We start from the raw sequence: 24,185 nt of genomic DNA, 5'->3' as shown, positions 1-24,185 counted from the left end.
AGCCTATAATCCCAGCACTTTGGGAGGCTGAGGCAGGCGGACTACCTTATTAGGTCAGGAGATCGAGACCATCCTGGCTAACACGGTGAAACCCTGTCTCTACTAAAAAATACAAAAAACTAGCCGGGCAATGTGGCGGGCGCCTGTAGTCCCAGCTACTCGGGAGGCTGAGGCAGGAGAATGGCGTAAACCCGGGAGGCAGAGCTTGCAGTGAGCTGAGATCTGGCCACTGCACTCCAGCCTGGGCCGCAGAGCGAGACTCCGTCTCAAAAAAAAAAAAAAAAGAAGTATGATCTCCCCAGGGCAGATTGGATCAAACCCTGAATGCAGATAAATGCTCCTGCCACAGTCTCCCTCTGCCTTCGTGGGTGAGAGGGCAGGACTCCACCTCTGATTGGCAATGTTCCCAGCCCTTCCTTGGTTGCCTGGCAACAGCTCTGTGTCTCTGACTGAGGATACACTATGGCAGGTGGCAGTCCAGCAGCCAAGAGGGTAGTGGTGTACCGGAATGGAGACCCCTTCTTCCCAGGCTCCCAGCTGGTGGTGAGTCAACGCCGCTTCCCCACCATGGAGGCTTTCCTCTGCGAGGTGACATCAGCTGTGCAGGCCCCACTGGCTGTGCGTGCCCTCTACACACCGTGTCATGGCCACCCTGTCACCAACCTGGCAGACTTGAAGAACAGAGGGCAGTATGTGGCCGCTGGATTTGAACGATTCTACAAGCTCCAGTGAGTGGGCTGGGGCTGTTCAAAGAGCCTAGCAAGGGAGGTAATGGCAAGAGTGTGTATTCAGTACCTACCATGTATGTACCAGCACATTACTGGTACTTACTGAACTCTATGTCGGGCGGGGGGGATGGTTTTGCCTCCATTAGAAAGGGAAAACACAGAGAAAACCTGCCTAAGAATACACAACAAATAGCTGAACTGAAATTCAAATAGAATTCTGTGTGTTACTAATGTTTATGCCCATCACAGCCAAGATCAGCCTGTGGGAAGACCACTGCCCCACAGGGTGAGCCCCTTTTTCCAAAAGCTCTTCTTGCTTGGACTCCCTATCACTGAACACTCTAAATCCGCCCATACATTCCTCCCCACTGTGCTTAGGCACCCCTGACTCTCCTGTTAGGCTAGGGTCATCCCCCATTGCAGGAGAAGACTGTCTTCCAGGGTGGGAGAAGAATTTGAGTACCTGAGTCTCTGACTCATGTCTGGCTTCCAGGTCCTACGCTTAGCTCTCAGCTGAGGTTGCTTACTATAGTGTAAGGATCAAGAGCGGGGAAGCGGCTGGGCGCGGTGGCTCACGCCTGTAATCCTAACGCTTTGGGAGGCTGAGGTGGGCGGATCACCTGAGGTCAGGAGCTCGAGACCAGCCTGACCATCGTGGAGAAACCCCATCTCTACTAAAAATACAAAATTAGCTGGGCGTGGTGGTGCATGCCTGTAATCCCAGCTGCTCGGGAGGCTGAGGCAGGAGAATCGCTTGAACCCGGGAGGCAGAGGTTGCAGAGCCAAGATTGTGCCACTGCACTCCAGCCTGGGCAACAAGAGTGAAACTCCATTTCAAAAAAAAAAAAAAAAAATTAGCCGGGCCTGGTAGCACATAGCTGTAATCGCAGCTACTCAGGAGGCTGAGGCAGGAGAATCACTTGAACCCAGGAGGCAGAGGTTGCAGTGAGCTGAGATTGCACCACTGCACTCCAGCCTGGGGGACAGAGTAAGACTCTGTGTCAAAAGGAAATAAAAAAGGCCGGAGGAGGGAAGCTAGGTAGACTTAGAATCTAGGCTTCATTCCTTGTGTGACTTTAGGCAAGTCACTTAATTTCTTGAAGTCTCATACAAAATGGAGATAAAACAACCTATCTCATGAATGAGAACATTCTTAGGATATAGCAGGATGCATAATGCACTAGTTTCTAGTTTCTCTTGACATTTTTTTTTTTTCTTTTTTTGAGATAGGGTCTTGCTCTGTCACCCAGGCTGGAGTGCAGTGCAGTGGCGTGATCATGGCTCACTGCAGCCTCGAACTCCAATCCTCCTGCCTCAGCCTCCCAAGTAGCTGGGGCCACACGTGCATGCCACCATGCCTGGCTAATTTTGGTTTTGTTTTTGTTAGCAATGAAGTTGTCCAGGCTGGTCTCAAACTCCTGGGCTCAAGTGATCCTCCTGTCTCAGCCTTCCAAAGAGCTGGGATTACAGGTGTGAGCCACTATGCCCAGCCCTCTTGACCTTTAATCTCACAGTTAGCATTGAGACCCCAGTCTGGATTTCCAGACTTACCCAGCACTTACCCAGCCAACATTTGAGCACTCAAGGAGTCCTAGGGCAGGTTCAAGTGCCAACATCTGTTTCTGGACGGAGATGACTGCCACTATTCCATGGGGAGGGGTATCTGGTGAGCTGTGCCCCAACCCAATACTCACATCTGCCAGGCTATTGAGGCCTCAGGCTCCACAAGATGACCTGTGATCTATCTGCCTTTTCAGCTATTTACCTCATGGAGGGAAAGATCCAGGTGGGAAGAGCTGCAGACTACAAGTGAGTCTGGGGGAACCTGTGCCCCAGCCCCTCTATCTTCCCACTCCTAGAACTGCCCTCAATTTGGTCTGGGAAGCCAGGGAAGCAGCAGGATCTGCCAGTTCCATGGGGGGTACTTTGGAGCCAGCTTCTATTCTTCCTGGGGTGTGGGACTTCAAGATACTATTTCTTGCTTCTGTCCCAGCCTTTATCTCCACACTGGGGTCCCAAAGCAAAGAGGAAGCTGTGAAACACAGACTGGGGGAGGGGGTGGTTAGAATGTGACTTAGGGAACATTGAAGCACCTTTGGTGAAAGGTGTGACCTGTCTTATTCCTCCTGGCCCCCTTCCTGCCCCAGTCTGGTTCCGACCCCCTCACTCCACACCTTGGATGGACCCACCCCAAACCAAAGGCCCCGACTCTCCTAATTTGGAGGCCTGATTTGGGTTTCAGGGTCCTCCCGTGACTCGCCACTTGTGTGATGGGGCCGTTGGACGGTGGCTGCCTGCAGGTGCTCCCTGCTACATTCAGTGAGTGTCAGTGTTGGGGAGCAAGGGCGTCAATTTTTGTTTTCGTGAGACCAAGAAAATAGTGTCGAGTTTGTTCCAGGAGCCTCTGGCTACTGTTGGTAATATAGGAGTCCAGCATGCTTGATGGGTGAAAAGAGACCAGTGTTATGGTTATTGCTGGCCCTGTGCCACCCTTCGCCTCACATGTAGGGACTCCTGGGGACACTCCCCCTTACCAGGCTTTTTGTCTCAGTGTGTTCAGGAATGGGGACCTGGTAAGTCCCCCATTTAGTCTGAAGCTGTCCCAGGCTGCCAGCCAGGACTGGGAAACTGTGTTGAAGCTCCTGACTGAGAAGGTCAAGTTGCAGAGTGGGGCTGTGTGCAAGTGAGTATGGGGACTGGGAGGGCCCAAAAGTCCCCAAAGAGAGCCTCCCCACTGGCTTCAGCTGTGGCTGAGGATGAAGAGGCCAAAGGAAAGCACATTCCCCAACATGGGACTTCCCCCTATGCCACTGGGAGAGGGCCCTCTGCCTAGCCCTCAGAGGCAGGGTAGAGCTTGGGTGACTGATGCCGAGGCCAGAGGGCACCTTGGAATAGCTGCACCCACCCCCTCAGTCTGCTGAATGTGAAGAAGCATTGAGTCTACCAGCCCTTTTCCTGCTTATCTCTCTCTCCCAGACTCTGCACCCTGGAGGGGCTCCCACTGTCAGCAGGAGAGGAGCTGGTAACTGGCCATTACTATGTGGCTGTCGGAGAGGATGAGTTCAAGGACCTTCCCTATCTGGAGCTGCTGGTGCCCCGCCCCTCCCTGCCCAGGGGCTGCTGGTATGTATGTGGGAGGTGGAGGGGTAACAGGCCAGGCAGAGGAAGCCACCCTCTGGGTCTGTGTGCTCTGACTCTATGCCCTCTACCCACTACAAGCCTTTCCTTTTGTCATTGTAGGCATCCTCCAGGCTCGAAGTCTAGGTCCCACATGCATGGGGTAGGTGACACAGGGGACAATGAGGGGTGGGAAGGAAGGGGAGTGATTGGCTGACAACTCTTCTGGCACAGGCTCTGACCTTATTTCACTGCATCCTCTCTTTTTTTCTTTTATTTTAAATATAGAGATGAGTCTCATGGTATCGCACAGGCTGGTCTTGAACTCCTGGGCTGAAGCAATTCTCCCACCTTGGCCTCCCAAAGTGCTGAGATTATACTGTGCCTGGCCTGCATCCTCTTAACAATCTTTTTTTTTTTTTTTTTTTTTTTTTTTTTTTTGAGACAGAGTTTCACTCTTGTTGCTCAGGCTGGAGTGCGATAGCACTATCTCGGCTCACTGCAACCTCCACCTCCCGGGTTCAAGCTGTTCTCCTGCTTCAGCCTCCCAAGTAGCTGGGATTACAGGCATGCGCCACCACACCCGGCTAATCTTTTTTTTTTTTTTTTGAGACAGAGTCTCGCTTTGTTGCCCAGGCTGGCGTGCAGTGGCGTGCAATCTCGGCTCACTGCCAGCTCTGCCTCCCAGGTTCACACCGCTCTCCTGCCTCAGCCTCCCGAGTAGCTGGAACTACAGGTACCCGCTACCATGCCCAGCTAATTTTTTAAATATTTTTAGTAGAGACAGGGTTTCACCGTGTTAGCCAGGATGGTCTCGATCTCCTGACTTCGTGATCCACCTGCCTCAGCCTCCCCAAGTGCTGGGATGAAAGGCATGAGCCACCGTGTCCAGACACACCCAGCTAATTTTTTTAATTTTTAGTAGAGGCAGGGTTTCCCCATGTTGGTCAGGCTGGGGAGTAGGAAAGGTAAGAATGGCCAGCAACCAGGGTCCAAGCCCAGTGTCCCTTCTCTAGGCCCAAGGCCACAGGGCCCAGGTAACCCAGCCCTCTCCAAAGGAACCAGACGGAATTAAGCCATCCACTTTCTATGCCAGACCCCAGCAGACCATTCAGCCAAGAAGCAAGCTGCCCACACTCTCATTCCCATCAGGTGAGGGGTCCCTGGGACTCACGCCCTTCTTAGCTGCCTTTTGACAGTGACATGGATTAGTCCCTGCTGTTGTTGGGGATGTCCATGGGAGAGAATGCCCAGACACAAAGCCGGCACTGAAAAAAAAAAAAAGATAAAGGAGTCTGAGCCTACTCTGGCTCAGGAGACTGCCTGTTTAAAAAAAAAAAAAAAAAAAAAAAAAGGCCGGGCGCGGTGGCTCAAGCCTGTAATCCCAGCACTTTGGGAGGCCGAGACGGGCGGATCACGAGGTCAGGAGATCGAGACCATCCTGGCTAATACGGTGAAACCCCGTCTCTACTAAAAATACAAAAAACTAGCCGGGCGAGGTGGCGGGCGCCTGTAGTCGCAGCTACTCCGGAGGCTGAGGCAGGAGAATGGCGTAAAACCCGGGAGGCGGAGCTTGCAGTGAGCTGAGATCCGGCCACTGCACTCTAGCCCGGGCGAAAGAGCAAGACTCCGTCTCAAAAAACAAAAAACAAAAAACAAAAAAAAAAAAAGGCTGGTCCTAACCTCATCATAACTGTTTCCAGCTCCCCCCATCTGTATATCCTATTCCTTCTTCACAGGGCCTCATCACACGAAAAGAAGCGCCTGGAAAGGACAGTGCTTAAAGCGATGAGACTTCAGGGGTGGGATCTAGAGGGGATGGGGGTGGGACCAAAGGCCCACCTCTCACTTCCCTGCCATCCTGGGAGGTGGTGGGGAATGCAGAACCAGGTTCAGGGGAGGGAAAGGGGCTGGCACGAAGGTCCAGGGCAGGAATGCTGAGGGCTCTTCAGCCTGGGCATCACCCAATGCTGCCTCCCTCTTTAGGAGTTACGGGAGTATATGGAGCTCCCCACCCAAGGAAGGAGACAGCGGGGGCGCCCAGGAAGTAGCAGATGATGAAGACACCCAGACAGAGGAGCCCTTGGATCATGTAAGCTGTTGGATCAGGGAACAGTATGTTGGGATGGGAGGAGCTCTGAGCTGGAAACTGGCAGCCCTGGGCCCCAGGAACAGTTCTCCCTTGTGACTGAAGGTAAATGATCTCCTAACTTCCTACCTTGTTACATGAGGAAGCAGTTCCTAATTTCCAGTTTCTTCCTTCTTTGGGGTTGGGGACCTCATGGCTGAGAGCTAGAGGCTGGCCATACTCACGGCTCCATTCTGTGTAGCCTTCCACCTCCTCCAGAGGGCAGCACAGATAGAGGAAGAGGCCCTGTCCCTGGAAAACCAGCCTGGGTCTGTGGCTGCTCTCAGCCTCAGCGCCAGCTCTGCCATCTTGAGAGCCAGCAGCTCCAGAGGGGAACTGGGGACCACCACTCTGGCCACCTTTTGTCCTCGGCCTCCAGCAGCTTGTTCCTCAGGAGCCAGCACCTCCCCTGGGCTCACAGGGTACACGGCGGCCTCCTCAGCCCTCCCCGTTCTCCTGCTCCTAAACCCACAGCCCAGCCTTCCCTTCCTCTGAGCACAGCAGCCCTGGCTTGGGGGCTGTTTCCTTATGGGATTCTGTGGCCACAGAAAGGAGTAGCTGACTAAGCCTAGGAGACAGGCTACAAACGGGGGAGCGGGTTTGTCACAATAAAAGAATACTTACTAACCTCTGTCTGTTTACCACAGATTTATTGACAGCTACTACTCGCCAGGTGTGCTGGGTGCTGGAGTCAGGTGGGGCTGGGGCTCACAGCTGTCTACCTGTTTAAGAGGGGCTGGCAGTGAGGATTTCTGCCCACCTCATGGGTGAGGCAGGCAAGGCTAATAGACAGCTCATCTCCTGCATCTGCCACTCCGATGTACCTTCTTCCCCTCGGTTCCACTCCTCATTCAGCCAAGGCGCTCTGACTGAGCCCTGGAGGCCTCCTGTTTGCATTTCTGGCTCAAAGTCTGCAGCTGGCCCTTTCCATGCAGCTGGGGTTCTGCAGTCCATGGAACCTGCCACCATGATAGTCCAGATCAGGCCACAGTAATGGTGGCTGGGCTGGGGGCCTGAGATGTCAACAGGAAGAGAGCTGCTGGGGCAGAAAGGTTGCTGAAGGTGAGCGTAGAGTCTCCTGTACTAAATCCCAGCAGCTGAACAGCACTTGAAGGTTACAAAACCCTTTCACTCTTGTTCTCTTATTGTGATCCATGAGGTAGCCGTTATCCCCATAAGAGAGGAGGAAGCTGAAGCCAGAGAGGGGGAAGTGCTAGGTCCATCCACTCACTGCCAGCGCTTCATGGCCCAGGTGCTTCCCGGAGGCAGCAGAGCTGGAGGTGGGTTCAGCCCACTCAGAGGGTAGACGGCTGCCCCTGAGTCTTACTCACTGAGCTTGTGATGCAGAGTGAAATTCCTATCACAGTGAGCACCATGCCAGCAACTGCTCCTGGGATAACAGGCAGAAATCAAGGGGGTCTGAGCTTAGCCAGGCCAGTAGGAGCTGGTACAGGGCTGGAGGAAGGGCTCAGATGGGGTCTGGTCCTGAATCCTGCCCCAGCCTCTCTCTGTCCCCAGACTGTCCAGGGGAAGGGAACTCTGAAGGCCACAAGGAAGCAGAACAGCTGCAGAGGAAAGGGCAGGATGGGAAAAGGCCGTGTCCTCACCCACTCTGGGGAGATGGGTTCAGGGAAGGAACTAACACAGGTATGTCGATGTCCAAGGAGCTGAGTCCTGCACTCGCAGTAGCCTGACTTACGTTTTCCACCAATATCTTCTCCAAGGGCCTTGCCAACAATCAGTGTGAAGATGATGGCCAGAGAGTTACAGATGGGCACAGCTAGGGTCAGATCTGGGTGGTCAGAATGGAAAGAATGCCTGAGATGCAACAAATGCCTTTCTAGGCACAAAACACTTCCATTATCATCATTTCATACCTTTAAAAAAGGTATCATAACCCCATCTTCCAGCTGAAGTCACAGCAAATCTCAGGACTCAAACCCACATCTCCTGACTCCACGTTCAGTGCTTCCCAGGATTCCAGCATGAAGACCTGAACTCTGAGGTCTGGGACCAGCCTGGTTTGATAATGAGAATGAAGTCTTTGCACTCAGAGAGAACTTGTGAGATCTCAAGGACATCTGCACAGACAGGCAGGCACCCAAATCCCAAAGGATGCAGTAGAGAGTCAAGTAACACCAAGCACAGCCACTATTGTGATACCATGGCCTAGGTGCTTTGTATACATATCTCAATTTTCACAACACTGCAAGAAGGGGATTATCACCATTTTGCATAAAGGAAACAAAGGCTCAAAGAAGTCACATAAACTAAGGCAAGTTGAGGATTTAAACCAAGGCTTGCCTGACTCCTAAGCCTGCGCTGTTATTGAACTGTGGATACAGACAAAGCAGAACATCAGGTGAAGCACATTTTATTTCTGTTTCAGCCCAAGCTCAGGCCTTATGGAGTTAAAAAGTGTCAGAAGGAAGAAGCCAGGACCTGTTCAGGACATTGGGCTGGACCTGTGGTGTGGGTAGAGGGCATCATAGCCCAAGATCTGTTCCTTAATTTTGAAGTTCTAAGGGACTGACTGCCAATAAGCAAACTTGAAAAAAGAGTAATGGAGTTGGCCGGGCACAGTGGCTCATGCCTGTAATCCCAGCACTTTGGGAGGCCGAGGCAGGTGGATCACCTGAGGTCAGGAGTTTGAGATCAGCCTGGTCAACATGGTGGAACCCCATCTCTACTAAAAATACCAAAAATTAGCCAGGCGTAGTGGCAGGCACCTGTAATCCCAGCTACTCAGGAGGCTGAGACAGGAGAAGTGCTTGCACCCAGGAGGCAGAAGTTGCAGTGAGCCAAGATCACGCCACAGCCTGCGGAACAAGAGTGAAACTCCATCTCAAAAAAGAAAATAAAAGAAAAAGACTAATAGAGTTAACTTAAAATTTGTTGGCCAGGCACAGTGGCTCATGCCTGTATTCCCAGCACTGGGAGGCCAAGGCAGGTGGATCACCAGAGGTAGGGTGTTTGAGACCAGCCTGGCCAACCTGGGGAAACCCTGTCTCTACTAAAAATACAAATTATCAGCCGGGTGTGGTGGCAGGCACCTGTAATCCCAGCTACTTGGGAGGTTGAGTAACGAGAATTGCTTGAACCCGGGAGACGGACGTTGTAGTGAGCTGAGATCGTGCCGCTGCATTCCTGTCTGGACGACAAGAGGGAGACTCCATCTTTTTTTTTCTTTTTTTGAGACTGAGTCTCGCACTGCCACCCAGGCTGGAGTGCAGTGGCCGGATCTCAGCTCACTGCAAGCTCCGCCTCCCGGGTTTACGCCATTCTCCTGCTTCAGTCTCCTGAGTGGCTGGGACTACAGGCGCCGGCCACCTCGCCCTGCTAGTTTTTTGTATTTTTTAGTAGAGACGGGGTTTCACTGTGTTAGCCAGGATGGTCTCGATCTCCTGAACTCATGATCCGCCTGTCTCGGCCTCCCAAAGTGCTGGGATTACAGGCTTGAGCCACCCCGCCTGGCCGAGACTCCATCTTAAAAAAAAAAAAAAATTTTGTTGAGGGTAGATCTCCTGTTAAGTGTTCTTATCACATTAAAAAGAGAGCCACAGACCGGGAGTGGTGGCTCACGCCTGTAATCCCAGCACTTTGGGAGGCTGAAGTGGGTAGATCACTTGAGGTCCAGGAGTTCGAGACCAGCCTGGCCAACATGGTGAAACCCCATCTCTACTAAATATACAAAAGTTAGCCAGCCGTGGTGGCACATAATCCCAGCTACTCAGGAGGCTGAGGTAGGAGAATCGCTTGAATCCGGGAGGTGGAAGTTGCAGTGAGCGGAGATCGGGTCACTGCACTCCAGCCTGGGCGACAGAGTGAGATCCACCTCAAAAAACAAAAAAGAGAGAGCCACAGCTGGGCGCAGTGGCTCACACCTGTAATCCCAGCATTTTGGAAGGCCGAGGTGGGTGGATCACCTGAGGTCGGGAGTTAGAGACCAGCCTGACCAACATGGAGAAATCCCGTCTCTACTAAAAATACAAAATTAGGCCGGGTGTGGTGGCTCACGCCTGCAATCCCAGCACTTTGGGAGGCCAAGGCAGATGAATCATTTGAGGTCAGGAGTTCAAGACTAGCCTGGCCAACATGGTGAAACCCCATCTCTACTAAAAATACAAAAATTAGCCAGGCATGATGGCACATGCCTGTAGTTCCAGCTACTTGGGAGGCTGAGGCAGGAGAATTGCTTGAACCTGGGAGGCGGAGGTTGCAGTGACCAGAGATTGCACCACTGCACTCCAGCCTAGGTGACAGAGCAAGGCTCCATCTCGAAAACAACAAAACAACAAAAAAACAAAATTAGCCGGGCGTGGTAGCACGTGCCTGTAATCTCAGCTGGTGGGGAGGCTGAGACAGGAGAATCACTTGAACCCGGGAGGTGGAGGTTGCAGTGAGCCGAGACTGCACCATTGCACTCCAGCTTGGGCAACAAGAGCAAAATACCCTCTCAAAAAAAAAAAAAAAAAAAGCCACACAAAAAAAGACCAGTGGATAAAACAGCTGAGTTATCCATGTAACAAGACTCAACTGCAGACAGATGCCCACACTGGCTCCTCAGCACATTCTTTCCCAGCACTCCCAGGGCTCACTTGTGTGAGGGAGAGGAGCAAACTGTCCTGCTCCTCATCCCTTGAGAGGCCCCAGCATGGAGGCATTACCCATCTAAGAAATTTATATAACAACCCCACTTACAAAGAGCCGCTTTCTTTGTTGTTTTTTCTTTTTGTTGTTGTTTTGAGACAGGGTCTCTCTCTGTTGCTCAGGCTGGAGTGCAGTGGTGAGGTCACTGATCACTGCAGCCTCAACCTCCCAAGCTCAAGCGATCCTCCCACCTCAGCCTCCTGAGCAGCTAGGACTACAGGCATGCACCACCAAGCCCAGCTAATTTTTGTACTTTTTTTGTTGCTGTTGTTCCTAGGCTGGTCTCCTAGGCTCAGGTTATCTGCGCAATTCAGCCTCCAAAAGTGCTGGAATTACAGGCCTGAGCCACTGTGCCCTGCCCAGAGCTGCCTTCTTAAGTTTATATACCTTACAAAGTGTGTCATGGCTGCTGAGGTCTGGTTTGCAACAGTAGATGGGAGAAGGATGTAGCACGGTGCAGTGGGAAAGTGAGAGCATTGGAGTAAGGCAGATCTGAGTTTCCCTTGTAATCTTGGTTAGGATATTCAAACACTCAACCTGTTTCCCCATATGTAAAACAGGGATCACAGTATACCATTTCTTTTGTTGGACTGTTGTTAAGATGAGCTGTGATAATGCATAGATCGTCCCTGGCTGAAGTGGACGCTTCATAAATAGTGACTACTGTTCTGGTTATTAGAAAGGATGGATATTAAAGGATACAGGCAGAGAGGGTAATGAGATAAAAAGAATCTAATACTGTGATTAAAACTTGGTGAATGGCTAGCTGTAGTCAGCTGGTCAAGGGTTCAGCATTCTTCCACAGCAGTGAATGCACGAGGCCAGAGGCTTTCAAACTCATAAATAAGTGCATATTATTTATTTATTTATTTTTTTTTTTTTTTGAGACAGAGTCTCGCTCTGTTGCCCAGGGACTGGAGTAGTGTGGCGTGATCTCCGCTTACTGCAACCTCTGCCTCCTGGGTTCAAGTCATTCTTGTGCCTCAGCCTCCCAAGTAGCTGGGACTACAGGCACGCACCACCATACCTGGCTAATTTTGTTATTTTTAGTAGAGATGGGGTTTCAGCATGTTGGCCAGGCTGGTCTCAAACTCCTGACCTCAAGTGATCTGCCCTCCTTGGCCTCCCAAAGGGCTGGGATTACAGGCGTGAGACACCACGCCCAGTCGAGCATAAACTGTAATATATGGCTTCAAATCCTTCTGCACTGACATACTGTGGGACTTAAGAGAGGTGAAATTGCCCAAAGTTTTGCAACTTCATTTTCTTTTTTTTTTTTTTTTCTTTTTTTTTTTAGACGGAGTCTCGCTCAGTCGCCCAGGCTGGAGTGCAGTGGCCGGATCTCAGCTCACTGCAAGCTCCGCCTCCCATTCTCCTGCCTCAGCCTCCCCAGTAGCTGGGACCACAGGCGCCCGCCACCTCGCCCGGCTAGTTTTTTCTATTTTTTAGTACAGACGGGGTTTCACTGTGTTAGCCAGGATAGTCTCGATCTCCTGACCTCGTGATCCACCCGTCTCGGCCTCCCAAAGTGCTGGGATTACGGGCTTGAGCCACCGCGCCCGGCCGCAACTTCATTCTCTAAGAGGAATTAAATAATGTGTAAGACTAGTGCAGTATCTCATGTAGTAGAGGGCAGTCAACAAATGTCAAGAGAAAGGAAATTTATGTATATGGAGCTCTGACTGTGTGCCAGGCACTCTCCTACATGTTTCTCATTCATTAAATTTAATCCTCACAATGCTATGAAGCCAACTGTATAAAACCAAGGCTCAAATGAGGGACTTGCTCATGGTCAGGCAGGTAGCACACAGTGGAAGCAAGAATGTGAAAGCCAGCACTTGGCACAGCAAAATGAACCTTCCTTCTTCCTCCGCTGGTCACACAAGACTGCTAGGCTTCAAACCAATGCCGGTGCCTAGCAACATACTCATAACCAGCCCACTGTATCCCTCTTGTTCAGAGAAGAGGGTACTAAGAGGGAACTAGAGCTAGTCAGTTCCCATCCCCTCAAATCACTCTTCCAGGTGGCCTCAAACACTAAGCAGAACAGTTCCAAACCAGGACCCACCTGTCGATGCCAAGGTGAGGTAATAGAGAAGGGAGCCACACTGGTTGAGGAGAAAGGGCATCAGGTACTGGAAAGAGGAGAAACCTGCAGTCAGTGTGATGGCCTGACTGAGCAGCACTGCCTTCTTTGAGCTCCTAGCGAATGCCTTTCCTTGGAGGGAGGGAGGGTTATAAAGACCCAGAGAACACTAATCCCTCTAAGGAGAACCCTTCCAGGGCAAAGAGGGAAACGGACTGAACTCTGTGCCTTTGCTCAAACTACCCTCTCCCTCAACTCTGCTAATTCCCATCCTGCAAGGCCTTGATGCCAATGTCAGCCCCTCCAGGAATCCTTCCCCAAGTCCTCCAGCTCCAGCCTTCCTCCTCTGAACTCCTCCCCTGCAGGGCCAATTTGAGCCCTAAGTCCTCCCTCTGGAAAGGCTCACAAATTTGCCTTATGTAACTGAAGGAATCACAATAATAAAATGTGAATAATGGCAGCCATAGATTGACTTACTATGTTCTAGGCCCAATGCTAAGTGCTCTACCTATCTCACCTAATTCCCACAACTGCCCTATCAGATGGTTATTATTATAATCGCCATTTACAGATGATGAAACTGAGGCTCAAAAGGACAACTGACTCTTCGGAGAATTTCTGGTGAGTGGGGGTGGGGCTGACCCAGACCTGTTTGACTCCAAAGACCAAATTATTGGTGGCAACTCCCCCGAGAGAGGGGCCTTTCACAGACGCACCTCAGTATTCAAGAAGAGGGTCTTCATCTCCTGTAGCAACTGCCGGGCCCAGGTCGGCTCATGAATCCGCTGCAGGCCGGCGGAGGCCCGCTTCAGCAGCGGCTGCGTGCCACCCCACAGGGCGGCCACCAGCACCAGAGCCAGCACCTGCCCTGAATGCAGACGAGTGAGTCACCCTGACCCCCCACCCCACCGGCCGCCCACCCCGCTCTCTCCTGGCCTCCTAGCCCCAGCTAGCCGCCCCCACTTCCCTCCTTCGCTGTCTTCGCCTCGGCTGCGACTGGAGGCTAAGGCAGGCCCAGGGAGGCTGGGGAGATGAATCCAGGAGTCCGGCCTCTGGGGTTGTAGCAGGGGTCGGGATTAGGGGGTGCAGGTGGAGCAGGAAATGAATTCGAGGCGAGGGTCGGGAGATCCATGGAGGGGCGGGGTCGGCTACCTACCCAGGGACGCCGCCATGGCAACGCCGCTGTCTTCTACTTCCGGGAACGAGGGGGCGGAGACCCATAATCCGGAAGTGGGCCCAAAGCGTTTTCCGGTCCTACTCACGCTGCGGCCTTCCTCGCGTCACCGCCGGAATGGTGAGTTTCAGAGTTATGGGTATTGCAGTGGGGGTCCTGGGCTGAGGCCGGGGCCCAATTCCGAACACTGACGTTACCATCTTGTCCCCACAGAAGCCGATCCTACTGCAGGGCCATGAGCGGTCCATTACGCAGATTAAGTATAACCGCGAAGGAGACCTCCTCTTTACTGTGGCCAAGGACCCTGTGAGCGTCGGCTGGAGGGCGGGCGGGACCATGCGGAGGGGGTCCGGGAGGGGAGAGATCCTTCTGCCAGGACGATGGGTGGACACGCCAGTTTTGCCGTTAGCGGGGAACCAAAGAACGGCCCATTCTGAGAAGTAGGGAGAGGCCATCCCGGGAGTAGGTTGGCGAAAGTATTCTACTGGGAAAGGTGGGGAAGAACTCGATTGGCCGAGTGCGGTGGCTCACGCCTGTAATCCCAGCACTTTGAGAGGCCGAGGTGGGAGGATCGCTTGAGCCCAGGAGTTGGAGACCAGCTTGAGCAACATAGTAAGACTCATCTCTACACATAAAAAATTAGCCTGACGTGGTGGCTCGTGCCTGTGGCCTCAGCTGCTTCGGAGTCTGAAACGAGAGGACCGCTGGAGCCCGGTGAGCTGAGATCGTGCCACTGCACTCCAAGAAAAGCAAGAGACAGTTGCCGGGCGGGGTGACTCAAGCCTGTAATCCCAGCACTTTGGGAAGGTGAGGCGTGCGGATCACGAAGTCAGGAGATCGAGACCATCCTGGCTAACACGGTGAAACCCCGTCTCTACTAAAAGTACAAAAAATTAGCCGGGCGTGGTGGCGGGTGCCTGTAGTCCCAGCTACGCGGGAGGCTGAGGCAGGAGAATGGCGTGAACCCGGGAGGCAGAGGCTGCAGTGAGCCAAAATGGCGCCACTGCACTCCAGCCTGGGCAACAGAGTGAGACTCCGTCTCAAAAAAAAAAGAAAGAAAGAAAAGCAAGAGACCACTGTGGAAAGGGGATAAGGATGAAGGTCAGCTTGCCCAGAGAATGGGATGCGGCCTTTAGGGATAATCTAATCTTTCTACCAGGATAGGTGCAGGCTGTGTTATTCAGACACAGGAGACTTAATGAGCTTGTCTCTAGTCTCATTTTAAGTCAATCCCATCCTGCTACTTAATGCAAAACAGTCCCTCATGATACTGCCTTTTTTAAATTTTATTTTATTTTTGGGGGTACGGAGTCTCGCTCTGTCACCCAGGCTGGAGTGCAGTGGTGCAATCGTGGCTCACTGCAGCCTCCGCCTCCCAGGTTCAAGCGATTCTTCTCCCTCAGCCTCCTGAGTAGCTGGTACTACAGGCTCGTGCCGCCAGGCTCAGCTAACTTTTTGTATTTTTAGTAGAGACGGGGTTTCACCATGTTGGCCAGGCTGGTCTTGAACTCCTGACCTCAGGTGATCGGCCTGCCTCAGCCTCCCAAAGTTCTAGGATTACAGGCGTGAGCTACCACACCCAGCCTGGCCATTTTCAAGATGAGAAAACTGAACTTGAAAGGAGAGAAGCACTGTATTTGAGATTGTACAGTGAGACAGTGGCAGAGCAGGCACTGGAACCCAGACTTCCCTACTATGGACTGCTCCCACTTGGATAAGACATCAGAGATACTGTTTTTCTGGACTGGAGCTCAACTTGGCCTTTTATTCTTTGGAGCCACTGGGAGTCCCAGTAGAGCTGGAGCTAACAAATGAGAATGCTTTTACAAGCCACCTGACTCCTCTGTTGCTTTACCTTCAGAAAGGGAGGAGAATCCAGGAGTTGATCTTTTTACCAGCTCCCTGCTGTTTCCCAAGAAATGAACAGAAGACGGCAGAATCAGCCTGGCTACAGGCTGCTGAGGGTTCCTGGGGTAAAGTTGGAAGCATTGCTCTTACTGGGATGTGTACTATCCTGTGGTTTGATTTTTCCAGATCGTCAATGTATGGTACTCTGTGAATGGTGAGAGGCTGGGCACCTACATGGGCCATACTGGAGCTGTGTGGTGTGTGGATGCTGACTGTATCCTTGTTTTGGCTCTGAGTCCGTGCTGCTAGGGTCTGTCAGCAATGGAGAGGCTAGGTTGGAAGTTGGGAGTTGGGGGTGTTGCTGAGGGCCTAGAGAACAATACCTCCTATTCTCTGGTCTCTTCACTGGCTGGGGAAACATTCAGGACAAGTTCCAGTTCTGGATAAGGAGGTAAGACGGGAAGAAAGGCTCTTTGGGGCTGAACAGGGAGATGATTCACTTGGCCTCCCCCAGAGGACAAGGGCTCAGGTGAACTTCGTCATGTTTCTTAACAACTCTTCAGGGGACACCAAGCATGTCCTCACTGGCTCAGCTGACAACAGCTGTCGTCTCTGGGACTGTGAAACAGGTAAGCTAGGTTCATTCACTTTTTTAGCAACAGGTCCTAGGAAAATAGAGATGAAATCCATAGATAGTTTCCAGTCTAGGGAATAAGAGACAAGCTAAGAAAGACAGATGAGAAAAGAAGGTCTTACAGTAAGATATACACCATGGTAGAGGAAGCGTAGATTACTATGGGAGGCCAGAGCCCAGCAACTGGCTCCCTGGAGTGGGGATGGGAGCAGCCTGGGAAGGTTTCCCAAGGTAAATGTCATATGAGCTGGAGCTTAAAGGATGAGGAAAGACGTCATCACTTTGGCACATGCAGGAGTGAAAGTGTGGAGACTGTGTGTCCAAGTCATCTGATCTGGCTGCAAATTCCTGCTTCTTGGTGGGGTGGGGGTAGGGGGGTGAAATACACAGTCATGGAAAAGATAAAGCTGGAGAGTCAGGCTAAGGCCAGAACAGTTCTTGAATGCCAAACTCAGGAGCTTGGCTTTGTTCCATAGAATATGGGATGCTATGGAGGTCCTTGAGCAGGCAAGAGTGGGGGTCTGTTCAGTTTATCAAGGTCAGGGAGCAGGGGGAGGCACTGGAAGAGCTAAGACTGAAGACGGGGGAGCCTCTTAAGTTTTCTTTTTTTTTTTTTTTTTCTTTTTCTTGTTTTTGAGACAGAGTCTCGCTGTCACCCAGGCTGGAGAGCAATGGCATGATCTTGGCTCACTGCAACCTCCACCTCCCGGGTTCAAGGGGTTCTCCTGTCTCAGCCAGCCTGAGTAGCTGGGATTATAGGCGCACACCACCATGCTTGGCTAATTTTTTTTTTTGAGACAGATTCTCTTCCTCTGTCACCCAGGCTGGAGTGCAGTGGCACAATCTTGGCTCACTGCAATCTCTGCCACCTGGGTTCAAGTGATTCTCCTGTCTCGGCCTCCCGAATAGCTGGGATTATAGACATGCGCTATCACACCTGACTAATTTTTGTATTTTTAGTAGAGACAGGGTTTCACCATGTTGGCCAGGCTGGTCTCAAACTCCAGACCTCAGGTGATCCACCTACCTCAACCTCCCAAAGTGATGGGATTACAGGCATGAGCCACTGCGCCTGGCTGGTGGCTAATTTTTGTATTTTTAGTAGAGATGGTGTTTCACCATGTTGACCAGGCTGGTCTCGAACTCCTCACCTCAAGTGATCCACCTCAGCCTCCCAAAGTGCTGGGATTACAGGCATAAGCCACTGTGCCCAGCCTAAGCTGTTCTGTTTAGTGCCAGGTCTATGCTGGGCACTGGGGACATGCAGGGAAATCAGATCAGGTCTTTGCTGTGGAGGAGTGCAGTCTGAGGGGGGAGACAGATATATTGCAGTCTACATATGAGCAGTACCACATTAGCAGGATGTCTGAGGAAAGAGTCTGGATAAGAAGTTAAAATACTTGGCCAGGTGTGGTGGCTCACGGCTGTTAATCCCAGCACTTTAGGAGGTCAAGGCGGGTGGATCACCTGAGGTCAGGAGTTCCAGACCAGCCTGGCCAACATGGCGAAACCCCGTCTACTAAAAATACAAAAGTGAGCCAGGCATGGTGGGGGGTGCCTATAATCCCAACTACTTGGGAGGCTGAAGCAGGAGAATCGCTTGAAAGGTTGCAGTGAGCCAAGATCACGCCATTGCACTCTAGCCTATGGGACGAGAGTGAAACTCTATCTCAAAAAAAAGGGCCTGGCGCAGTGGCTCACACCTGTAATTCCAGCACTTTGGGAGGCCTAGGTGGGCGGATCATGAGGTCAGGAGATCGAGACTATCCTGGCTAACATGGTAAAACCCCATCTCCACTAAAAATACAAAAAATGAGCAGGGCGTGGTGGCGGGCACCTGTAGTCTCAGCTACTTGGGAGGCTGAGGCAGGCGAATGGCTTAAACCCAGGAGGCGGAGCTTGCAATGAGCCGAGATCGTACCACTGCACTCCAGCCTGGGCAACAGAGTGAGACTCTGTCTCAAAAAAGAAAAAAAAAGGAAAAAATACTTTTTAAGTTTGGATCACTGGAGCAAGAGAAACAGTGAGATGCGATGGTAGCATTCTCTAGAATGTCCTCCCCGCAATTGCAACGGATGGTGTAGCCCAGACTCTGCCTGTTTCCAGGAAAGCAGCTGGCCCTTCTCAAGACCAATTCGGCTGTCCGGACCTGTGGTTTTGACTTTGGGGGCAACATCATCATGTTCTCCACAGACAAGCAGATGGGTTACCAGTGCTTTGTGAGCTTCTTTGACCTGCGGGATCCAAGCCAGATTGGTGAGGGCTGGGATTAGGGCTGGGGTTGAGGTAAAGGGTGCAGCTCTAGAGCCCAGGGCCTAACATCTACTGCTCCACACAGACAACAATGAGCCCTACATGAAGATCCCTTGCAACGACTCTAAAATCACCAGTGCCGTTTGGGGACCCCTGGGGGAGTGCATCATCGCTGGCCATGAGAGTGGAGAGCTCAACCAGTATAGTGCCAAGGTAAGAGGCCACATGGGGCCTGAGCCTACCAGAATGATTTAGATGGAATCTCACTCTGTCGCCCAGGCTGGAGCGCAGTGGCGCCATCTCGGCTCACTGCAACCTCCACCTCCCGGGTTCAAGCAATTCCCCTGCCTCAGCCTCCTGAGTAGCTGGGATTACAGGCACACGCCACCACCCCTGGCTAATTTTTTTTGTATTTTTAGTAGAGACAGGGTTTCACCATGTTGGCCAGACTGGTCATGAACTCCTGACCTCAGGCAGTCCGCCCACCTTCGCCTCCCAAAGTTCTGGGATTATAGGCATGAGCCACCGCACCTGTATTTTTTTTTTTCTTTGAGACAGAGTCTCACCCTGTTGCCCAGGCTGGAGTGCAGTGGTACGATCTCAGCTCACTGCAACCTCTGCCTCCTGGGTTCAAGCCATTCTCTTGCCTCAGCCTCTCAAGTAGCTGGGAATATAGGCACCCACCACCATGCCCGGGTAATTTTTGTATTTTTAGTAGAGATGGGGTTTCACCATGTTGGCCAGGCTGGTCTCGAACTCCTGACCTCAGATGATCCACCTGCCTCAGGTACTGGTGATAGCACAGTAGTTCAGAGCAAGGGCGGAGCTGTATGCTGTGGCTCACATCTGTAATCCCAGTGCCTTTGGGGGCCAAGACGGGGATCTCTTGAGCCCAGGGGTTGGGGCTACAGTGAGCTGTGATCATACCACTACACTCCAGCCTGGGTGACAGTGAGACCCAGCACTTTGGGAGGTTGACCCACCTCGACCTCCCAAAGTGCTGGGATTTTCTAAAAAAAAAAAAAAAATTAATAAAAAATTTTAAAAAGAGCAGGGGTGAGATTCAAATGTAGATTTCACTACTTTCTAGCTGTGTGATCTTGGGCAAGTTACATAACTTCTCTGACCCTGTTTATCTGTAAAATGTTTCAAGGATCAAATGATATGACATGTTTGAAAAACTTGTCACAAAGTACTCGGACATGTTAATAAGGATCACAGGCCGGGTGCGGTGACTCACACCTGGAATCCCAACACTTTGGGAGACTGGAGCAGGAGGATTGCCTGTGCCCCAGAGATTGAGATCAGCTTGGGCAATATAGGAAAACCCTGTCTCTAAAAAAAAAAAATTAAAAATTAGCTGGGTGTGGTGGAGCGCGCCTCTGGTCCCAGGTACTCAAGATGTTGAGGCTGAAAGATTGCTTGAGTCTGGGAGATTGAGGCTGCAGTGAGCCATGACTGTGCCACTGTACTCCAGCCTGGGTGATAGAACAAGACCCTGTCTCAACAAAAAAAAAAATTAAGGATCACAAATGAGCAGTTCCCTGCCACCAGAGTATAATGCCCTGTGCTGAGCTCCTAGAACAAAGAAGTAAATCAGACACAGTCCCTTCCCCCTTGGAAGGGACTTGCAAACAGCTAGCACCTGAGTCAGATTGTGAACTGTGCCACCATAGAAGTCTCAACCAGGTGTGGAAAGTGCACTGTCCCAGGGAGGTAGTGTGTACATTAAACCCTGGAGAATAAATGGAGCTTCAAGCAGGAAGGAAAGAACATCCCACAGGCAAAAGGAACAGCAAAAGCAAAGGCACAGAGTTAAGAAAGTATGGAGTCTTCAGGAACCATTGGGATGTGGTCTTGGGGACAGAGGACAGGGAATAGATTTTAAACGTCCTTAAGTGTGAGGAGATAAAGAGTTTTGATTTTCCTCCAGGCAGTAGGGAATCTTTAAAGGGTTATCGATGGCCAGATTTTCCTTCCAACAGCTTTTGCAGGTTGTTTGGAGAATGGACCTGAACTAGCCATCAGGCATAGGATGTACATTACTGGACAGAGTCAAGGGATATTTAGGGGTGACTGATTAGATAGAGGGGGTGAGGAAAACAAAGTCCATGCTGTCTCAGCTTTCTCATTTGGGTGCTTAGGTTTTTGGGGAACTGAGATTAGTAGGGATTGGGCCCAGTCAGTCTCACTCTTCCTCCTTCCCCAGTCTGGAGAGGTGTTGGTGAATGTTAAGGAGCACTCCCGGCAGATCAATGACATCCAGTTATCCAGGGACATGACCATGTTTGTGACCGCATCCAAGGACAACACAGCCAAGGTGAGCCTGGACAGGGGTCTGGCAGGGCTGCTCCCTCCCTCCTGCTGCACAGCTCACCCTGCCCGACTTCCCCCAGGAAGGCTCTTTCTACAGATACCCCCTTGCCTTCTCTCTCCAGCTTTTTGACTCCACAACTCTTGAACATCAGAAGACTTTCCGGACAGAACGTCCCGTCAACTCAGCTGCCCTCTCCCCCAACTATGACCATGTAAGAGAATCCCATCCAGCCTTCCTGCTAAAGCCTCAGGAAGCTTCCAAGTTCTAGATGCTTGTCCAGAAGTTGGGCTACAACATTGTGGGGGAAATGATGTCAGGCAGAGAGGGGATTCCCAGAGGAGTGACAAAGCTGGAAGGACGAATAGCCCCAGGGAAGCGGGCAGGAGGTGGCAGAAGTGTCTGATCATCCCCTACCTTTGGTATCCTCCCATTGAGCTGTGTGAGATGTGAAAAATGTATATGGCAGGAGAAAAACAGAAAATGGACTTGGTGTCCATCGGGCCTATCTAGAGTTTCTTCTTCCATTCAGGTGGTCCTGGGCGGTGGTCAGGAAGCCATGGATGTAACCACAACCTCCACCAGGATTGGCAAGTTTGAGGCCAGGTAAAGAGGAAGAGAGCTCTTCCAAATTGAAATCTCATGGGGTGTACCTTTTTTTTTTTCCCCCCGAGACGGAGTCTTGCTCTGTCACCCGGACTGGAGTACAATGGCGTGATCTCTGCTCACTGTAACCTCTACCTCCCAGGTTCAGGTGATTCTTCTGCCTCTGCCTCCCAGGTAGCTGGGATTACAGGCACCCACCAACACACCTGGCTAATTTTTGTATTTTTAGTAGAGACAGGGTTTCACCATGTTGGCCAGGCTGGTCTTGAATGAACTCCTGGCCTTAAGTAATCTGCTCCCCTTGGCCTCCCAAAGTGTTGGGATTACAGGCAGGAGCCACTGTGCCCGGCCTTCATTATATTTCTCTATGCCCATATTTCCTCTACTGTATAATGAGACAGTGACAGTATACTTCCCATAAAATTATGCACATTAAATTTTTCAGTTAGTGGCCGGGCGCGGTGGCTCAAGCCTGTAATCCCAGCACTTTGGGAGGCCAAGACGGGCGGATCACGAGGTCAGGAGATAGAGACCATCCTGGCTAACACGGTGAAACCCGGTCTCTACTAAAAAATACAAAAACTAGCCGGGCGAGGTGGCGGGCGCCTGTAGTCCCAGCTACTCGGGAGGCTGAGGCAGGAGAATGGCGTAAACCCGGGAGGCGGAGCTTGCAGTGAGCTGAGATCCAGCCACTGCACTCCAGCCTGGGCGACAGAGCGAGACTCCGTCTCTTAAAAAAAAAAAAATTCAGTTAATATTTATTAAGCTCTTTAAGCACTGCCCAGCACGTAGTAGGCACTCTATAAGTATTAGCTATAAATTCAGGCAGACTTCTGGGTCCAGTCTTCCCCTTATAATAAAAAAGTTAAAAAATAAAGATACAGGGTCTCACTATGTTGCCCAGGCTGGCCTCGAACTCCTGGGCTCAAGTGATCCTCTGGCATCAGCCTCCCAAAGTACTGGGATTACAGGTGTGAACCACAGCCCACAGCCCCCAACTTCATCTTATTTTGTTCACATTTACTTCTTATTATCTCAATTTTTCTGCTTTATTATTATTTTTTGAGACAGGGTCTCACTCTGTTGCCTAGGCTGGAGTGCAGTGGCACCATTTCTGCTCACTGCAACCTCCTGGGCTCAAGCGATCCTCCTGCTAAGCCTCTGAGTAGCTGGGATTACAGGTGCACACCACCGTGCCTGGCTGCTTTTTGCATTTTTAGTAGAGATGTTGGCGAGGCTGGTCTCAAACTCCTGGCCTCAAGCGATCTGCCTTCCTCAGCCTCCCAGTGTGCTGGGATTACAGGCATGAGCCGCCACGCCTGGCCTCAAATGCAAATTATATCACAAAAAATAAAGCAGAAGCCGAGTTCGTGACCAGCCTGGCCAACATGGTGAAACCCCATCTCTACTAAAAATACAAAAATTAGCCAGGCATCTATAATCCCAGCCACTCGGGAGGCTGAGGCAGGAGAATTGCTTGAACCCAGGAGGTGGAGGTTCCAGTGAACCGAGATTGCGCCACTCTACTCCACCCTGGGTGACAGAGTAAGACTCCATCTCAAAATAAATAAATGGGGCCGGGCGTGGTGGCTCACGTGTGTAATCCCAGCACTTTGGGAGACTGAGATGGGCAGATCAGGAGGACAGGAGATCGAGACCATCCTGGCTAACACAGTGAAACCCCATCTCTACTAAAAATACAAAAAAATTAGCCAGGCATGGTGGTAGGCACCTGTAGTCCCAGCTACTTAAGAGGCTGAGGCAGCAGAATGGCGTGAACCTGGGAGGCGGAGCTTGCAGTGAGCTGAGATCGCACCACTCCACTCCAGCCTGGGCGACAGAGCGAGACTCCATCTCAAAATAAATAAATAAATAAATATAACAATTTGCATTTGGGGAGCGCCACCTTCAAAGTGTTTTGGAAGGAGATGGAAAGTGAATTAATTGTGTCCCTTTTCCTCCAGGTTCTTCCATTTGGCCTTTGAAGAAGAGTTTGGAAGAGTCAAGGGTCACTTTGGACCTATCAACAGTGTTGCTTTCCATCCTGATGGCAAGAGGTAAGGTCCCAGTGAAGCGGCTGAGCTAAGCCCGGGTTGGGTCTCTGCCTCTCCTAGAGTAGGCACCTGACTGGTGCCTGGCTATCTTTTTCCAGCTACAGCAGCGGTGGTGAAGATGGTTACGTCCGTATCCATTACTTCGACCCACAGTACTTCGAATTTGAGTTTGAGGCTTGAGAAGCTGGATATCCGGCCAGGCGCAGTGGTTCATGCCTGTAATCCCACCACTTTGGGAGGTCGAGGTGGGCGGATCACCTGAGGTCAGGAGTTTGGGACCAGCCTGACCAACATGGAGAAACCCCGTCTCTACTAAAAATATAAAAATTAGCCAGGCGTGGTGGCACGCGCCTGTAGTCCCAGCTACTCAGGAGGCTGAGGCAGGAGAATCACTTGAACCCAGGAGGCGGAGATTGCAGTGAGCTGAGATCGTGTCATTGCACTCTAGCCTGGGCAACAAGAGCGAAACTCCATCTCAAAAAAAATAATAATAATAATAAGCTGGATCTCCATCCGGGCCAGAGAAGATTCTCACAGGTTTTGAACTCTAAGAAATAAATTGGTTTGGTAATAAATGGCTTCTGGTCAGATAT

General features: G+C 51.4%; 3 protein-coding genes across 8 annotated transcripts; 2 read left to right on the top strand and 1 right to left on the bottom strand.

The window, feature by feature from the left end:
- The first annotated feature begins 166 nt into the window (after window positions 1-166).
- Window positions 167-6,468, top strand: DCDC2B (doublecortin domain containing 2B). Its single transcript, XM_033228877.1, is given in 10 exon segments — window positions 167-728; window positions 2,486-2,537; window positions 2,971-3,047; window positions 3,280-3,411; window positions 3,705-3,851; window positions 3,969-4,008; window positions 4,862-4,997; window positions 5,832-5,878; window positions 5,881-5,937; window positions 6,193-6,468. Coding segments are annotated over 10 exon segments (1,230 nt in total). The 5' UTR covers window positions 167-462.
- Window positions 6,469-6,604: 136 nt separating this feature from the next.
- On the bottom strand, window positions 6,605-13,976 carry TMEM234 (transmembrane protein 234). 5 transcript variants are annotated; one of them, XM_033227311.1, is made up of 7 exons: window positions 13,866-13,976; window positions 13,426-13,577; window positions 12,692-12,758; window positions 7,673-7,765; window positions 7,305-7,363; window positions 6,798-6,932; window positions 6,607-6,695 (listed from the first exon to the last, which is right to left on the bottom strand). In XM_033227311.1, the coding sequence occupies exons 1-6, from the start codon at window positions 13,879-13,881 to the stop codon at window positions 6,825-6,827; spliced, it is 495 nt and encodes a 164-aa protein (XP_033083202.1). In that variant the 5' UTR covers window positions 13,882-13,976; the 3' UTR covers window positions 6,607-6,695; window positions 6,798-6,824. The 5 variants fall into 5 exon arrangements, with proteins under 5 accessions (XP_033083201.1, XP_033083200.1, XP_033083199.1 ...); XM_033227310.1 differs by having other exon boundaries at window positions 6,605-6,932; XM_033227313.1 differs by lacking the exon at window positions 7,305-7,363.
- Window positions 13,868-24,184, top strand: EIF3I (eukaryotic translation initiation factor 3 subunit I). 2 transcript variants are annotated; one of them, XM_033227305.1, is made up of 12 exons: window positions 13,982-14,003; window positions 14,097-14,189; window positions 14,527-14,690; window positions 15,918-16,005; window positions 16,295-16,360; window positions 18,472-18,621; window positions 18,704-18,831; window positions 20,828-20,938; window positions 21,057-21,146; window positions 21,465-21,538; window positions 23,503-23,595; window positions 23,691-24,184. In XM_033227305.1, exons 4-12 carry the CDS (start codon window positions 15,966-15,968, stop codon window positions 23,770-23,772), a joined length of 834 nt encoding a protein of 277 aa, XP_033083196.1. In that variant the 5' UTR covers window positions 13,982-14,003; window positions 14,097-14,189; window positions 14,527-14,690; window positions 15,918-15,965; the 3' UTR covers window positions 23,773-24,184. The 2 variants fall into 2 exon arrangements, with proteins under 2 accessions (XP_033083195.1, XP_033083196.1); XM_033227304.1 differs by lacking the exon at window positions 14,527-14,690 and having other exon boundaries at window positions 13,868-14,003.
- The last annotated feature ends 1 nt before the right edge of the window (window position 24,185 follows it).

Source organism: Trachypithecus francoisi, unplaced genomic scaffold (assembly GCF_009764315.1).
Source record: "Trachypithecus francoisi isolate TF-2019V2 unplaced genomic scaffold, Tfra_2.0 Lachesis_group12, whole genome shotgun sequence".
NCBI lineage: Eukaryota > Metazoa > Chordata > Mammalia > Primates > Cercopithecidae > Trachypithecus > Trachypithecus francoisi.
This window is presented reverse-complemented; position numbering and strand designations above follow the sequence as displayed.

What these genes read in the sequence shown, in the direction of transcription:
- TMEM234 (XM_033227308.1), bottom strand. An exon ending in CCCTCTTCTTGAATACTGAG is followed by an intron (nt 12,759 to 13,425) that starts GTGCGTCTGTGA and finishes TCCTCTTTCCAG; the next exon opens with TACCTGATGCCCTTTCTCCT. An exon ending in CCTCACCTTGGCATCGACAG is followed by an intron (nt 7,766 to 12,691) that starts GTGGGTCCTGGT and finishes CTGACCACCCAG; the next exon opens with ATCTGACCCTAGCTGTGCCC.
- EIF3I (XM_033227304.1), top strand. An exon ending in GCGGGATCCAAGCCAGATTG is followed by an intron (nt 18,622 to 18,703) that starts GTGAGGGCTGGG and finishes TGCTCCACACAG; the next exon opens with ACAACAATGAGCCCTACATG. An exon ending in ATTGGCAAGTTTGAGGCCAG is followed by an intron (nt 21,539 to 23,502) that starts GTAAAGAGGAAG and finishes CTTTTCCTCCAG; the next exon opens with GTTCTTCCATTTGGCCTTTG.